This window comes from Dromiciops gliroides, chromosome 1, assembly GCF_019393635.1.
Source record: "Dromiciops gliroides isolate mDroGli1 chromosome 1, mDroGli1.pri, whole genome shotgun sequence".
Lineage (NCBI taxonomy): Eukaryota > Metazoa > Chordata > Mammalia > Microbiotheria > Microbiotheriidae > Dromiciops > Dromiciops gliroides.
The window spans coordinates 271609253-271627784 of record NC_057861.1 but is presented as its reverse complement, the minus strand read 5'-3'; the positions used below and the strand labels follow the sequence as shown (position 1 = coordinate 271627784).

Below are 18532 nucleotides of genomic sequence, written 5' to 3'. Positions count from 1 at the left end.
GTTGTTTTTTCTTTCCATAATGAAAATTAAGTCCTTTATATTGATGATCCACTTCTTAACTGTTGAAAATGGATGCATAGTATTTGAAAGCTAAAAATAAATGCTATTAAAGCATTTTATAATGCATATATCATAAAGCATTTTATGCATCATAGTGGTTTTATAAAGCAGAAAAATAATGCTTTTAAAAGGAAACAGACTCTATACATACACAGGGGAGAGAGACAGACACAGACAAGGTCAGGGTCAGAGAAACAGATGTGTAATAAGATCTGACCAGTGAGTAGAATTATTATTTAGGTAAGATATGATACTTATATCTAAAGAATCACTGTTAGAATAGACAGATTTTCGTAGCAATTTGGAATTAGAATTCAATTTAACATTTTGAGAAGTAATTTTATAAAGAAAACTCAGATTAGTATTAATCACTTGATAAACTTGTTATTTTATTCTAAATTCAGTTCTGAATTTCGAAGCAACCTCTATAAAGATAGACTTAGTTATGGTCATATTATATGTTCTAGAAAATACTCTTGAGTATCATTTTCTGAAAGTAAAAATGTAAATAGGACATTTCTTCTTTTTCAGGAGTTGTATTTAAAGTTAATTGGAACACTTTTAAAGTTATGGCCATTGTTACTTTAAAAATTATTTTAATTGATTAATATTAATAGTGACTATAGAGTGTCATTGACATGTTTCATTTATCCTAAATGTAATGCTATGAGTTACATATTCTCACATTTAAAATGGGAAAGAAGTTGATGAAATAAATAACCCTTCATCTTAAAATTAGTGAGAAACAGAATTTGGGTTAAATCAAAATTCTTCTGTCTTTTGCCCTATTGTTTTTTTCATTAGACAGAAGATTTAAGATTAGTGAAATAGAGTTAAAATTTACTACCTGTTTTGTGCAGAAAGTTGTAGCATTGAGGGGGCAGCTAGGTGGCACAGTGGATAAAGCACCGGCCCTGGATTCAGGAGGACCTGAGTTCAAATCCAGCCTCAGACACTTGACACTTACTAGTTGTATGATCCTGGGCAAGTCACTTAACGCTTGTTGCCCTTCCCAAAAATAAAATTGTAGCATTGAGAGATTAAAAATATCCTAATATTTGATCAAGTCAGTATTCTATTTTCTTAAGGCTCCCATAAAATATTGTCTGATAACTGGTTTAAAATTTTGAAGTCACTTTTATAATATGTGGTCTTAAAAGTAAAATTTGTAATATAAAAATTAAATGTGAGTAATTTTTTTAATTTTAGAAGGAACTATATCCCCAGTAGAAGAACAGCATGAAATACCATCAGGTATGACAAGTCATTATTTTATAGTTTATTTTATTTCTGTTTATATTAAAAAATGTCTCATTTAGAAATCTATTTAGAGGAAGGGAAGCTAAATTTTCCTTGTAAAATAAGTTTATGAAGAATAGTAATTCTTATGGTGTCCTAGCTTTAAAAAAATCTTTTCTATATCAACTAAGTGAAAGTAATGTAAACCTTTCTCTGTAATTTACTATTTCAAACATTTTATCCGTTTGCTGCTTAAGTAGAGCCATAGAGTAGTGCTCATTTATGTTATTCATCAAAAAGTGTTGGGGTAGGACATTTATCCTTTGTGGTCTCTTCAGATCACAAAATATTTGGTCTTAAATGATGTTAGAGTTGGCCCCATACAAAATTGCTAAAGTTAAGTTTCTCTTAGGCTTGGCCTTTAGTTATGTAATTAAAGCTTTTGTGGAAATCGATACCAAGTTTTCTTCCTTTTTCTCTTTCATCTCTAGTATGAAAATTGTTATTTTATCCTTATTTCCCTGCTCACATCCTTATTAGTGGATCTAGAAAAATGACAATATTTCTCTTGCTTTATGAAGGTAGAAAAGAAACCATGTCTCTTTTTTAAAAAAAAATATTCTGTGTAGGAGCTGCCTTATATTGTGTCTACTTTGTATACAGGTGGCACTTAATTGTTTGGGTGAATGAAGTAGTGCTTTAACTAAGTTTGTTTTCAAATGCATTCTTTTATTTTTGAGATTATTTTGACTGTACTCAGAAGTTGACAGTGGGGTATGATAATTTCTGTCCTTACCTCATGTTAGGAAAATAATTTTTTTCGGGGGAGTTTTAGGAATTATTATCAACAGCATTTCCATACATTCTTCTTACTTTTCTGGCATCTTGTATTTTGACTTTCTTTCATGTCCCTGTTCAACTTAGTGCAATGCTCTTTTCAGATAGTATAATTCTTAGTTCACTGATTATTTCCTTTCACTGGCTCTGATTTCATATCATCCTTTTTAACAAGAAACTGAATTTATGATACAATTTTTAAAAATTCCATTCACCAATCTGCATTCAAAAGTCACACTTTAAAAATTAATTGATAACTTTAAAATATCATTCATTTCTGAATATACCACTTTCAATTTAAAAAGAAAAATAATATTCAGTAAATCAATTATATTATCATCTGAGTTGTGGCAAAGTAGTATGTATATAGTCTTTATCCATGCCTTCATCATTTCTTCATCATTTTTAAAATAATGCATTACAATCAATATTTCAAGCATTAGCTTCATATAGAACATTAACTGTGTTTGCTGTATCTGAAAATTTGGCCAGATAGTAAAGAACTGGTGGGTGAAGTAATCAGGAAGTGTTACATGCAGGAGATGATGCCCGAATTGGGCTTTAAGGAAACTAGAGTTCTAGATTCAAGAATTGGAATGCCATGTAGGAGGAATAACTAGAATGGTTGGTCTGGACCATGGAGTTATTTGAAGAGGAGTGCCATATAAGGCTGGAAAGGTATGGCGAAGCCAGGTTATAAAAGCCAAAGAGAAGAGCTGTTTCTTTTTATCCTAGGAGTAGGGGGCCACTGGATCTTATTCTTCAGAGAAGTGATGTGGTCAGACTTGTGTTTTCTTTCCTTTTTTTTCCCCCTTCAGGGCAATGAAGGTTAAGTGACTTGCCCAGGGTCACACAGCTAGTAAGTATCAAGTGTTTGAGACTGGATTTGAACTCAGGTCCTCCTGAATCCAGGACCAATGCTTTAATCCACTGTGCCCCCTAGCTGCCCCCCAGACTTGTGTTTTAAGTGTATCACTTTGATACCCTATGATAGTTGTATCTACAGTGGGGGGGTCTACAACAAGAAGTATATATTTTTAGATAATTTTTTAAATGATTTAACAATTTTGTAAATCATTTCCAGGCTTCTGCAGCTGTAGATTCTCACTGTGTATCCCTTGCTTGCTCATGCATAAGTATATTTGCAATACCAAATGTGCAGGTTTAGTATTTTTGCCTTAGTGATTATTTCTCATGTGAAAAATTTTGGTTGAGATGTTAAAATGGTAGAAGAGTACTGTGGATGTAAATGTGGGGGGGGTAATTTTAATCATGTCACAGGGCCCAAGTTGCAGTAAGTAACTTTTTGCTGATCTATTTAACTATGCCTTATTGCTTTGTATACATTTAATGCTTGGTTGTAAAGACTGTGTTTATATCCAGTAGGGACCCACAGTATTTAAATTGACCAACCTAATGTTACAACTACTTTGAAGTAGCAGGGGATGGTTTGGAAAGTGAAGAGATATGAGGCAGGGAAACTAACTTAAGAGAGGCTATTATAGGATTCTAGGAGATAGTGGGTGAGGGCCTGACCTTAGACTATATTAGACAGGTGAATGGGGAGAAAGGATATATGTGAGAGATGTTTCGGGGAAAGTATACCTAAGTTTTGTGAATAGAGTCTTTTCTTCTCTGATATGGCTGCAAGGTTACCTCACAGTCACTCATTTAATGAGCATTTGCTGCTAAAAATTAGGGGAAAGTGGGTAGTAGAGACTACTAACTTTATGTTGCATATATTTTAATATGTAATGATTTTGCTATTTATGAGAAGGGATTATTTCATTCGTTGTACTTTTATCCCTAGTACCTAGCACAATTCCTGGCACATAGTAGGAGCTTATACTTGTTGCTTGATTGGTCGATTGATTTTCATTTGAAAAACAAATACCATCTTCTGAAGTTCTTTGATTTCTCCACCACTACCCAAGACATAACAACTTTTTCTTTCAGACTTAAGTGATGTTTTTTGATTCTGTGATTTACTTTTTAATGTAATATTATAGTTAGTAATTTAATATCGTATAACATAGTTATTCATGTTTCTGTCTCTACTTGCCACCCCTCTCCCTCCCTTGTCCCAAACTAGTTATGTATTATACAAGGGTAGAGACTCTGTCTTATTCAAACTTTGTCATCCTCAGTGCCTAGGACAATGTTCTGCAAATAATAAGAACTAGTTTTTGTTGAAGAAATTAAATTAATCATTTAAAGGGATATTTCCTTTCCTATATTAAAAATTGCAAACAAACAAACAAAAAAAGGCAGCTAGGTGGCACAGTGGATAAAGCACTGGCCCTGGATTCAGGAGGACCTGAGTTCAAATCCAGCCTCAGACACTTGACACTTACTAGCTGTGTGACCTTGGGCAAGTCACTTAACCCCTCGTTGTCCCGCAAAAAAAAGACAAAAGACAAACAAACAAAATTACTCCACTTATCTTGTTTATAATGGCTGAAAAGAGTCTCCCCCAAATAAACATGTTGAACCACTTTTGAACAAGGGGAAAAATGCCCCGCTAGTTTTGTCTTGACAGCTTGGTTTTGTGGCATCTTGGCCTGATAAGTCAAGGTAACTTCACTTAAACACAAAGGAAAGTGTTAAGATTTGTAACTGCTGTTACCTAAAGTTCTTCCTTTGCTCATTTCCCATGGAGTGCTTAGATGCTTTTCTTAGTTATCACTTTTTATTTAATTTACAATAACATGTGATATGTTCCTATAAGACAGGAAGTTATCAGTGGGTTCTTAGATACTGAAGAATTCTAAAATTGTCTTTAAACTCTGAAGCTCTTTCCAGTCATCTCTTTTATTGTTGTCCAGTTGTTTCAGTTGTGCCCGACTCTTTGTGACCCCATTTTAAGTTTTCTTGGCAAAGATACTGGAGTGATTTGCCAATTCCTTCTCCAGCTCATTTTACAGATAAAGAACTGCGGCCAACAGGGTTAAGGGTGACTTGCCCAGGGTCACCCAGCTAGTAAGTGTCTGAGGCCAAATTTGGACTCAAGAAGATGAGTCTTCCTAACTCCAGACCTGGTACTCTAAACACTCTTGTCACCTACCTGCCTCAATCTTCCCTTTTACAGCCCTTTAAACTTTTACACTACAAAGGAGTTTGGCATGTGGAACTCTGAGGAAGTTTTGCCTACAGCTAGCACTAATATATCAATGCATTTTTATGATATTTTAGGGTTTGTAAAGCTCTTTCCTCACTAAAGCATAATGAGCAAGTTGGTTATAGGTAAGTATCCTAGGGTATATGTGAATACAGGGCTGTTTCATTTCTGACATTCTTCTCCTTCTTTTGAGTTGTAATCCTCCAGTTAACAATGCCTCTTATATTATAGTTTATTATTGCCCAGTAATTGCTTATTGAATTCAGTGACTACTACTGTAAGTATTGTAGAAGTTACATCTTTTCCATCAAAAGTAGTAGTTAATGGTATCATTGAAAAATGCCTTATTGTTAATTTTTAATTCAAAGCTGATTTTCTATCCTCTTTCTCCAAAACACTTGTCCCTTCCTCCTTTTTTTTTGGTATGGGGAGCCCCAGCCATATATAATACCTCCAGGTCAATAGCTAAATGGCCAATTAGGTTTCCTTCAGCTTTTTCTTATACCCATAACATCTCATTAAGTTCATGGTTCTTTGTTGGATGAGTAGAGTTTAAGAATTTTCTAATATAGGAGTGATATTTTGGATGATTTGTAGTGTACTTATGTGCTTACTAAGGTTTGCTAAGGGCTCTCAGCACAACGAAGTACATGAAGTATCTTTTTGGTGTTGGGGTACCCTTTTTCTGTATTTTTTTTCTGTCCCTAGTCATCTTTGAACTTTGACTGCTTTTAACCCCTTTTGTATAGCTTACTATACCCAGTATTACCCCTCAGTTTTCCATCAACAAATTATTACCTCATATCATTAGATTGTGAGCTCCTTGAGGAAAAGAACTTTTGCCTTTCTTATTGTTTAGCATAGTATCTGGCACACAATAAGAGCTTAATAAATGCTTATTTACTGACTCTCCACAAAGTTCGACTCTGCCTGTATATTATGAATATTTTCTTCAGCAGTTGAATGAGAACATTCAGGACATGACAAGCATAGAATAATATCACAAGAAGTGAAACTGATTATTTTTGACAAGAATATAATTATTGATGGTGGGATGCATTCTTGAATATGCTGTCAGGCCATTTGTTGATTTCTTAGGGAAAAATACATAGCTAGCAGAAAGAATAAAAATTAGAGATATAGTATGTCTTAAAACACTTCTATCCTGACCTATTTAAACAGATTGTTAATATTTAAATGGATGGATAAAAATACAAATAGGCAAAAATTATAGCAATTTCATATAGATGTTTCACCAGTCCAAACTAGTTGCCCATATGAGACCAGAAGAGCCTTACAAAGTGTTTGGAAACGTTTATTTGCCAAACTGAAGGATATAACTAAAGGCAATAACTGGTTTAGAACATAAACTCATTTGTAAAATCTTAGGAATAAATATGGTGAAAAATTGTGAACAGCATTACCTCATAAGATAGCAAGAAACATTGGGGAGGGGAGACTGTTAATAGAATCTTAGGAAACACTCCAACTAAACAAAGTCTTTCCAAGAGCATTTGATTATCAAACTGGAAGGACAACAAAACAAAAGATATATTTTCCAACTTTTTTTTCCACCATCAAAGACTGAGTTCCCTGTAAACCTAGAAATATTCATAGGAGGCATGAAATTGACATTTAAGAAGACAAAATGAGAAGAACCACTAGAGTGGATAATAATATTCACAGAGAAGATCCGTGCTAGAATTAACCCAGGCTTGAGGAAACTGAAGCCAATTGTCAAGGTATCTGGAGGGGAAGCTACCAAAGGCATTGGAAGAAAAAATCTCAGAAGATCTTATAATTATTCTAAGATAAATGATTATGAGAAACCTGAAAACTACTGACCAATATTCATGCCTTCCTATATGCCTACAATATTTATGAAAGTAATCTATACAGACAAAGGCTGCATTGATGACAGAATCAGAAGGGAGCCACTGGGTTTTCATAAGCAATAATCCAAAGAAGAATACATGTTTACCATCAGACAGTTGCTTGAATATCAGATGCCACTGTACTTGTACTTTGAAGGTTGTCCTCAAAATGTTTCTCATGTATATATCATCAAGGAATCAATATTCTTTGAAATTGATAACCACAAAGAGAACCTTATTTAAAGGCATTCTGATTAGTAATTTTTGAAGCATAAAACAGGAAGATTTATGCTCACCAAAGATGTTTGCCACTATCTTTGAGAAGTTTCGGCCGAGTCCAAGTTGAAGATAGATTCTCTCTAGGCGATGATATGCTCAAGATATTTGTTTGTGGGTGATCCTTTGCAGATAACATCAATCCTTACAACATTTAGAAATCTAATAAATAGTCTCCAAAAAAAAAAACCACTCAGAAGAATCTGACCACCACACTGGAGAAACCAAGTGAATAATGAATATATTCTATACTATCATATAGAATTGGATGGATAGCCTAGACTTAATTCATCAATATATGTGGATAGACTATGCAGGTGGACAGTGAATTGAACTTAGAATTGAACAAGAGGATGAGGAGAGTGCAAGCTAGATTGTTTTTTGGAGATTGCAAAGATATTTTAATGATCTCAAATATCTTCCTGAAAGCAGATTGATATTTTTAATATCAGTATTCTTCTGGTGATGTTGTATTGCTGTGAATCATAGAATATGACATTATTCAAACATTTAATATTGAAGATTATCCAGAGGGTAAAGGAGAGATGTATGATGTATGTGAGCTTGAGTAAGCTACTTCATGCACCAAGGAAGCCAAGGGGAATATTATTAGACCTAGACAAAAAGGATAACTAAATAAATTTGGAAGAACAAAAAGGTTTAACATCTCATGGGAAATACTGGGGGAAAGTGTGAATTAATAATGTTACCATATCTCAAACTATATTATAAATAATAGCATGCTTTTTTTTTTTAAAGTTCATCAGTGGAACAGACTTTATTGGCAACAAACCAGGGTAAATAGTAAAAAACAGTAGTTTTGTGTTTGATAAATCCCTAGTACACACATTATTGGAGGAAAACTAACTTTTTTTTTTTTTTAGTGAGGCAATTGGGGTTAAGTGACTTGCCCAGGGTCACACAGCTAGTAAGTGTTAAGTGTCTGAAGCTGGATTTGAACTCAGGTACTCCTGACTCCAGGGCCGGTGCTCTATCCACTGCGCCATCTAGCTGCCCTGTAAACTAACCTTTTGACAAGAATTGAGAAAAATGAAAAGCAGTTTGGTGGAAATTAGGCTTAGACCATGGTATCTTGTATCATGTACCACAATAAGCTCAACATGAATATGTGACTTGCATATAAAAAGTGTCGTTAAAAATTAGAAGAGAATAAGATTAGATGCCATTTACAACTGTGACTAGAGGAATTGTTCTTAAAGCATAGAAGTCATAAGAGACAAAATAGATACTTGTGACTACTCAGTAATCAGATTTGTGATCTCATCAATTTGGTTAATCATGCAATTATCAATTCTCTGTGTCCTTCTATGAATTCACCCAAAGTGGTACATTCAACGTGGCTGGAAGATTTTTCCTTAACTTTACACAGATATTAATGAAGCACTTGCACTGTTCAACTGTTCTCCCTCTCATTTTCCATATTACCATCCCATCCTCTCTTCCTATAGCACATTTCCTTGTTGAATCTTTTATCTTTGAATAACATGGATTATGTATTGCAGCCTGATCACAGCTATGTGACTCTCCACTGTCCTTAGTGTAATAATTCTGTGAGAAATAATTATTAATAATCAATATCTTGGGTGATCTCCCCTTATTTCTGAGTCCTTTCTGCTCCCCCACTCCAAGGTCTAGTTAGTTCATCTGGGTCAAACCCAGCCCAAGTTTACAAAGAATCTTGGGTGGAGACAGATCTTTTTGTCTAGATAGCTGAAGGACTGATGAGATTAAACTTTATCCAGGTGGAAAACTATTTTGGGATGTAGCTTCACATTCCTCCTGTGGTATCAAGATTTGAGTGACCAGAGTCAATATTCTCAGATTTCATTTTAATATAACCCACCTCCAATTACGTCAACTGATTAGATTTGATTGTTGTTAATCAATTGGATTTGGTTGCTATGTGATAGACCTCCTACAGTTGGAAGGGCATATGAACTGTGACCCCACAGTCATGAGTGTTCTTTAGTCTCAGAGAGATGGCCAATAGACCTTGTTCTATTTTTTTTTTTAGAAAATTTTTTTTTAATTTTTTTTTTTTTTTTAGTGAGGCAATTGGGGTTAAGTGACTTGCCCAGGGTCACACAGCTAGTAAGTGTTAAGTGTCTGAGGCCGGATTTGAACTCAGGTACTCCTGACTCCAGGGCCCGTGCTCTATCCACTGCGCCACCTAGCTGCTCCGACCTTGTTCTATTAATAAGCCACCAACCTATTAATAAAACGATTAAATTACCCATAAACTGTATCTCATATTTTTAATCATCACAATTCATTTTGATTATGTAAAAGTAAAAATATTTATACTGATAAAAGAAATGAAAACAGAAAAATAATTGGGTAGGAAAATTATGCATCAAACATCAGTGATGTCTGATATCCACATAAATTCTGACACCAAGAGCTATTCTTCAGTCGGCAAGCTATTAAAGATATGAACTTTTCAAAAGATGAATTACAAAGTATGAATGACCATTTGAAAACATGTTCTAAATTACCATTAGTGAGATAAAAATAAATTAAAGTAACTCTAAGGATTTAATTGACAAAGGTGAAAAAAATAAGGCCTTGGTCAGTATTGGAAAGACTGTGGTACAAAGGCACTTACGTGAAGTTATGAAATATAGTCCAACTGTTTTATATTTCCATATAAAGAACTAGAAACCAAGTGGGTTTCTATTGAAACATTATGGCATATGTTATATAATGGAATATCATCATCATAAAAAATGACAAGTAACTAAGAATTCAAAGAACTATGACAAGATTTGTATGAGTTGATGCAGAACCAATAGAATAATATATAAAAATGATTACAATTTCATAAATGAAAACATCATTAAAAGAAAATTAAATTCTCCATAATTGAAAATCCAATGTTATCCCTTGAAAACATAATTAAATTATGGAATATACCTCTTCTCTTGTGTCTGAGAGTTAGTAGGGCATAGCAAAGATAGAATATTTTTTTTTTTTGGCGGGGCAATGGGGTTTAAGTGACTTGCCCAGGGTCACACAGCTAGTAAGTATCAAGTATCTGAGGCCAGATTTGAACTCAGGTCCTCCTGAATCCAGGGCTGGTGCTTTATCCACTGTGCTACCTAGCCACCCCAAGATAGAATATTATATACATTATCAGATATATTAACTTTGTTAACTTTATTCCATAAGGTCCATGTATGGACTGATGAAAAAATCTATACATAAGCAGAATTTTTTTTAAAGTAACAGAATCTTATATATTCTCTTAAAGAGCTGTGAGCAACTGACCTTTCCTTTTACTTAACCAGACTAAATTCTTTTAAAAATTCATTTTTAGGATAATAGAATCAGAGCAGGAAGGAGACCTTTAGAGATATGAACTAGTTTAATTTCCTTCATTTTAGGGATTTGGAAGGAGACCTAGAGATGTTCAATTAAGGATAATTGTTATTTTTGAATCATTGCATTCTTGTCCGACATTTCATGACCCCATTTAGGATTTTCTTGGCAAAGTTCTTGGAGTGGTTTGCCATTTCTTTCTCCAGTTCATTTAACTACTTATCAAAGATCAAATAATTGACAAAGATAATATTCTTTTGGGGGGGGGGGACAATGAGGGTTAAGTGACTTGCCCAGGGCCACACAGCAGAGATAATATTCTTTTTTTGTTTTTTGGTAAGGCAATTGGGGTTAAGTGACTTGCCCAGGGTCACACAGCTAGTAAGTGTTAATTGTCTGAGACTGGATTTGAACTCAGGTCCTCCTGAATCCAGGGCCTGTGCTTTATCCACTGTGCCATCTAGCTGCCCCTAGAGATAATATTCTAACCCAGGTTCTATGAATCTGTGAATAATGTTCTGTATTTTGCCATAAGTGATTCTCTTTGAATTTTGTCATTCAAATTATTTTAAGAAGAACATATGTGACACTAATTAATGAGAAAACGTACTGAACGAGGAACTATAAAAGAAAAATATAAATGAAAGCCAGGCAGTAGAATGAAATAGGAAATATTTTGTTATTTCAGTTCCATTAAGTATTTTCTCTTTTTCTACCAATTATTTCATTTGCCAATAATCATTTAAACCAAAATGATACATCTCTCTGAGAGATGAGACATCTAAACACTGGCTATTCTCTCTAGATGTTTAGCTTAAAGCTTTTGGAAGACAGTTTTAAAATATTGTTATAGACTTTTTCATTTTTAATCCCATTATCATTAACCAAAGAGGAAAAGAATAAGTGAATAGAAATACCAGTATTGTCTTTTACTGGTCAGTTGAAATTCTCTAATTACACCATCCTTAGTTTTGGAGAGGCATCATGGAATAGTAGACAGAAGTTCAGCATTCGAGTAAGAAAGATCTGGCTTTAAGTGTCATTTCTGACTCATACTAGTTTTATGATCGTGGTTAAGTCATTTGTCCTCTCAGTGCCTGAAGAAATTTCATGAGACTGTAATTTACAGTTGGATTGTTCATCTGTATGGGTGGAGGGAACTTCCACAAAGGTAGTCACCTACACTGATTAGGCATAGGACAAGACCAAGGGGAAAAAAATGAAACTTTTGGTTTTATTTTAATATTAAGGAATTCAAAGGCTGTCAACTAATATGATCTCACAACCTATACTGTGGTTTAACTGATATCCTCTTAGAAAATCCCATGACAGCTAGTTATTAGCAAGTAACTATTTTGTTACAAAGTTTTCCTCTTTCAAAAGCATTTACAATTTGATTTTTTATAGTGTTTTAAAGTAAATATTTAAATGGAGTAATATTACATTCTGTGTCTGGTTGGTCCTTTAATTTAGATCTCCCCTTATTTTTACAGATACTTAAAGCTTCAAAAAGACTGTCCCTACTACAGGAGGACCAGCCATAACCACAAGGGGAACAGATGGTTATGATAGCTCTTGTGAAGTGATTGCTAAGGAGTACAGTGTCTTTGAGAAGGAACACTAAGATATCTTAAAGGAGTGATAGCCAACTGTCATATTAGAACACTTAAATAAAACACACAAACACATTTTAGAAGTTATTTATATCTACATTTCTGTATGCATTTTTGGGGGAGGGGTATCAAATTCAGTGCATTCATTGGTTTTATTTTGCCTCTTTTTTTTTTTTCTTGTTGTAAGACTTACCTGTATTTATGTGTGATCTTCAAGCGGTTCCTTATCTTCTATTAATAATGTAGCAGCAATAGACTTTTGAATGTTTTTAATGTATATTTTGTTGTGGGTACTTGGTATCAAAATTTGAGAATAATTTGGTGAACTGTTTTGAGTGTAGGATGCTTTTAAAATCATTTTATAACTACTAAGGAACATTTGGGTCTGCACTCTTAATTAGTAACACTAACAAGGATATGAGCTGTGAAATTTTGAATTGCACTGATTTTTATCAACATGAATTTTAAGCATTCTGTTAAAAGTGCAAAACTGAAGCTTTTATAAAGTACTATTTGTTTAACTGGCTATTTAGAAAATGGCTTAAATATTAAATATGAAGGTTTGAGTTTCTTATACACAAGATAAACTTATTTTTCAGTGTGATGAAGAAAATGGCATTTTAAGTAAAATGTAATCTAATATATGAAACACATTTTGTCCCAGCAGACTGATAGGATCTTAGCTGTATTTTTAATCTGCTCTTGAAATTTTAACTTTAGAAGTTGCTGGTGTATAAGTGAATGCTTGTTTGCCTTTGATGAGTTTGCTTAAGCTAAACACACTTAGCTGTTGAATATACAGTGATGTTAAGAATAAAACTCTTTCAAAGTCAGTTATATATGCCTACCTTGATTAACATTTTTCTAAATTGATATGTAGTCTATCTGTTGCACGTTGCTATTTCACATCATGGGAGATCTTTAAAAAAACATTATTTTGTGTTTATTTTGGCTCAGAAACTGTTACTGTGGTTAAAAAATAATAGATTGTTTTGTCTGTTAAAAAGGGGGTGGAGAAAACTTCACTTTTAGAGAAACATTAGTGAAATAAGCCATAAAATGTGGTTGCCTTTTAATTGACAGGCACGTATTTCAAGTATGTTAAATACTGTCTCTGAGAGAGACCTTTATTTTCTGCTAAAAAAAAAAAAAGAACTAAAATCTATTTTGTGTTTTTATCATGCAGTGCTCAGAGTATTATTTTAATAAGTTCTGAATGCTAACTACATATGAAATGTATTCCAAAATAATAAGCTATAAACTGGTAAGGAAAGCAATAATCTTCTAAAGCTGTGACATGGGTGATATAGAACTAATGTGTGTAATTGAAAAATTCTCAGTTCATATTGTGAATTGTAGAATATTTTTATAAAGCCATATTTTTTAAGGAAACTTGGGAGTAACATAAGATTGATGAATGCATTTTTGTATATGATAATCTATTTATAGAATACTAGAAATTGAGAATACATTATACTTTGGTCAGATTTTAGTTCCTTTGTAATTCTAGATAACTGATTTTATGAACTTCATGTTTACAAAGGTGTGCCAAGCTGGGAAATATCAATGGATTAAAAAAAATAAAAATAACATGTATATTTCTTCTGTTTAATGACATTTGAGTACAATAAAACACAGAAGAATATCTCTGCCTTTGCAGTGTGTTTATTTTAGAAATATCTACTTTAAATGTTTCCTAAAGAATTTTTTTCATATATGTATTTCCAACTTAATCTACAGAATATTATTTTAGAGAACTAATATATTTGTTTACGTAAAACTTGCCAAACTTAAGTAGTTATCAGACTTACTGTGTGTCTTCCTAATATTAATTTTTATGCACTGCACTTTTAGCAACCATTGAAAAAGTTTTGGCTAGAAGTGTTTGGGACTCTTAACTTCATTACTTGAGGGGAAAAGAGGCGGTGGGGAAAAAACAGAGCCCACAGTGCACAATGGATTCCAAATATAGCATGTCTATAGTGTAGCTCAGTGGTGTCAAACTCAAAGAAACAGGGGCCACTAAACAAGGCTGCATATTCACTTAAAAAATCACATATTTAACGCCATCTATGTTCTATTGTGTATTTATTTATTTTGTCAAGTATTTTCAAATTACATTTAATCTGGTTCCTGAGGCACTGGGGAAAGTTATATCTACAACTCTGCTATAGATAGCAGAACATTAGGGGAAAATGCCAAACATAAAAAACCCCAAACTTTTGGCAATAGTACAGAGTATTTTATTTTCATGCATTTCATTAACTATGTTATAGGTGCTAAATGAAAAGAAGCCAACATCCTAGATTGGGTTCTGTTATATCAGATTTCCATATAAAATCAAATGGTTTTTCTGCATTTGGTGGAGGGTGGGGTGGGGAAGAGGGATATGGTCTAAAGGTATCTGTGAATAAAGATATATCTCAAATACTATACTGATGATAATGTGTGGCCAGGAGAGAAGAATAAGGTATCATTTTCCTTTATCTCCACTATCAACACCCTCAAAAAGAAAAGGGCAAGAGTTAGATTGGCAAGTACCAGGTTGGAATAGACTAAAATGGACTAGGAAGAATTTAGGGGAGGTATAGTTTTGAAGCCTTTCAATTTAGGCTTTTAATTTTTTTTCCCTTTTTATTTACTTAGGCCTCAGAGAATTTCATCTGTGCCAAACAAAACAGGCGTATTATTTTTATTGGCACATGAGTACCCCATGGATGCCAGGCAAAATGATAAAATATACAACGTCTTTGTTGTCCTAGTATCTTACTTCCTGAATTACTCGTATATTTTCTGTTGCTTTTCCCCTGCTTTTCCAAATGCTTGGTTTTGTTAGGCTCTCTTCTGGCTATCTACAGTTACTTATCACATCTAATTGTTTGCCTATAATAAAAATATCCTGAGTGATATGATTTTTCATTAAGTGTTAATTTGATTATAGTAATTCTCACTAAAATGAATATAGTATATATCTCCCTTAGGACATTTTCTTTTTGGAGAAGTTTAATGCCAGTGAAGCTATAATTATTGGAACATTTTCAGAGTATACTGATTTTAGTTTTGCTGAAATATTTGCCATGTGTACATACCCCTAACTACTTATCTTCATGTCAGTTTTAAGAAAATGTTAATTTGGAAGAATAGATTTAGGAGTTAGCCCTGCACAACTTAGAAACTTTGAAAAATGTGTTCTTGAATTTAAGAGATTCTTGGCTATGGCTCTTGGTTTAAAAAAAAAAAAAAGTCAGCAGATTCATGAAACCTTCCCTATCAAGTCTTTTTTGATCCTCCCACCTATTAGTGGGCCGTTCCTCCTCAAATTACCTTATATTGACTTATCTTTATACATTTTGTATTTCCTCTCCCCCTCCAGGAGAGTATAAAATTTCTTGAGGTCAGGGAATATTGTTTTTTTTTTTAATCTCTAGAAGCTATTACAATGCCTTGCATATCAGTAGATGCTTAATAAATATAATGGGACTTGTTTTAGATATTAGATGTACAGAGGCAAAATAAAAACCTTTTCTGACTTTAAGAAACTTCCTAAGAGGATTTCATACACACACACACACACACACACACACAGATCAGTAAATACAAGTATGTAGAAACTAGTGCAAAGTAATTTTAGGAGGGAGGGATTGTTAACAATGGTAAGGATCAGAAGTCTTATGTAGGAGGAAATAGTGCTTAAGCTATACCTTGAAGGAAGCTAGAACTCCAAAAGGTAGAGTTGAGGAATGATTGTATTCCAGGTGTGGGCCTGGACCATGGACCACTTATGCAAACTTAAAAAGGTGGGAAATGGGATGGGAGGGAGGCTAATTTGATTGAAATAAAGGGTGTATGAAGGGAAGTAACTGAGACAGGAAAGGTAGATGGGAGCTAGATTGTAAATGGTCTTGAATGCCAGGCTGACAATCTGATTTTTATCCTGGGGACAAGGAGTGTATGCATGTCTGTCTTTTTTGTGTGTGCATGTGAAATTGTGTATACGTGTGTTTGTGTGTGTGAGAGAGATGGCGGGGGGGGGGTGGCGGCACTCAGATTTGTGTCTTAGGAAAATCACTTTAGGAGCTAGAGAACTATGAGATGTATAGTTCAAGTGAGAAGTGATGCTCACATTTTAAAACATACCCCACAGACATCTCAAGTCCAACTTGTGCAAACAGAACATATCTTTTCCTCCAAACTCATTCCACTTTCAAATTTTCCTTTGTAAGTACAGCACCATCCTGCTACTCACACAGGTTGGTGATCTTAGGAGACGTTATTGGTCCTTCTTTACCCTCCCTCACTCCATATTTCCAAACAGTTGTCAAGTGTCACTATTTCTACCACAACAGTGTCTTAGATGTCTTCCTCCATTTCATAGTCACCAACTTAGTTATTCCAACAGCCTCTTAACCTGGTTTCCTTAACTCCCTCTGTCTCCAATCCATCCTCCCCATAGTTACCAAAGTGGTTTTCCTAAAGCATAAAAGACCTAATGCATAGATAGGTCTGACCATGTCTCCTTCCTACTCAATAAACTCTAGTGACACCCTGTTGCTTCTAGGATCAGATTCAAATGCCGTTGTTTGGCATTTGAAGCCTTTCACAATATGGCTCTCCAACCCACCTTTCCAGTCTTATACAATCCTCGCTTTCGTACCCATTGCTGTTAATCCAAACTTGCCTTATTGATCTTTACATCTCCCATCTTCTTGCCTTTGTACTCACTGCCTGTCCCACATACATGGAATGAATCCCCACTTTACTTCAACCCCCCCAGAATCCTTGGTTTCTTTCAAAGCTCAGCTAATGTTCCTATGTGGTCTTTCCTGATACATTTACTAGTGTGTTCTTGCCACTTCAAGATAACCATGGATGTTTTGATATATTTTGTATATATTTATAAAGTACATGTTTTCTGCCTTGGATAGAATGTAAGTTTCTTGAGGGCAGGGGAAGTTAACTTTTCTGTATATGTATCCCCAGCACACCTTGCATCACGCTTAACATTCAATGAATGCTCGTTAATTGAGGCAATAAATGAAAGAGATGTGGAGGCAGGATCATTGAAACTTGTCAGCTGATTATGAGGATGGGAGTGGAGTTGAGTGAAGAATAATTCTCAGGTTACAGAAATGGGGAATTTTGAAGGGTAATCAAAGTTCCATTATGCTAGTACTTTATGGAAGGTATAGATTTCATGAGATTCAAATATTGTGAAATTCACATATATTGTCATATACTGATGGGCAATAATGGCCTTCAGTGAAAGGAAAACATCATAAAGCAAATGCTTAGACAATGGAAGTATAAATAGCATCCTAATTTAGGAAAGTGTTTCCTAATTCTTAGTTATATAATGTTTTTTGAAATCTGGTATCAGTCTGTGGATAATCACACACCAACTCCGGTGCTCTGAAAGTTCCACTTTAAATTCCCATTCTGGGGTGCTGGGGAAAATTTTCATTTACTAAATAAGTGGAAAATATGTTCTGATTCAGGTCAATCATGTAGGTATCATTTTTTTTTTTTTTTGGTGAGGCAGTTGGGATTAAGTGACTTGCCCAGGGTCACACAGCTAGTCAGTGTTAAGTGTCTGAGGCCAGACTTGAACTCAGGTACTCCTGAATCCAGGGCCGGTGCTCTATCCATTGCGCCACCTAGCTGCCCCTATGTAGGTATCATTTAAAATAATGCTTTCTTGTTCCCTTTGTATTTATATTAGTCATATTTGGGGAAGGAACCTTTTCCATATTGAACCTCACCTTCCCCCCAACACAGAAAAACAGGCAAAAACACTTGCTTGGTGACTAAATCTGATAAAGATATCATGGGACCTTAGTGGTTGCCCTCTTCTCTGCCATGATGAGGGAGATGTTTCCTACTACATTCTTCATCATTGTTTTTTCAGTTTCCAAGAGTTCCCCTTTTATCAATCTGTTCATTTGCATTGCTGTAGTCATTACACATGTTGTTCTTTTGTTTCTGCATCAAGGTAACTCAATTCATACAAATCTTTGCAATTTAAAATTTTTTTCTCATAATTTCAAACTGCACAGTAATCTGTTTCATCAATTTAGTGTTGATTTCTTTGTTTTGTCAACAAGTATTTATTCAGCACCATCTATGTGACAGGCACTTGGGATACAAAAACATAATTAAGTTCCTGCCCTGTATGTCAT

The 18532-nt window shown here is 34.3% G+C and overlaps 1 protein-coding gene across 1 annotated transcript in view; it reads left to right on the top strand.

Annotated features, from left to right (window-relative positions):
• LOC122734357 (aspartyl/asparaginyl beta-hydroxylase-like) overlaps positions 1–18532 on the top strand; it is a 182034-nt gene that overhangs the window by 19938 nt on the left and 143564 nt on the right. Inside the window, exon 10 of the mRNA XM_043975119.1 lies at positions 1270–1314. Within this exon, the coding sequence (XP_043831054.1) occupies positions 1270–1314 (45 nt within the window). The remainder of the gene's footprint in view (positions 1–1269; positions 1315–18532) is intronic.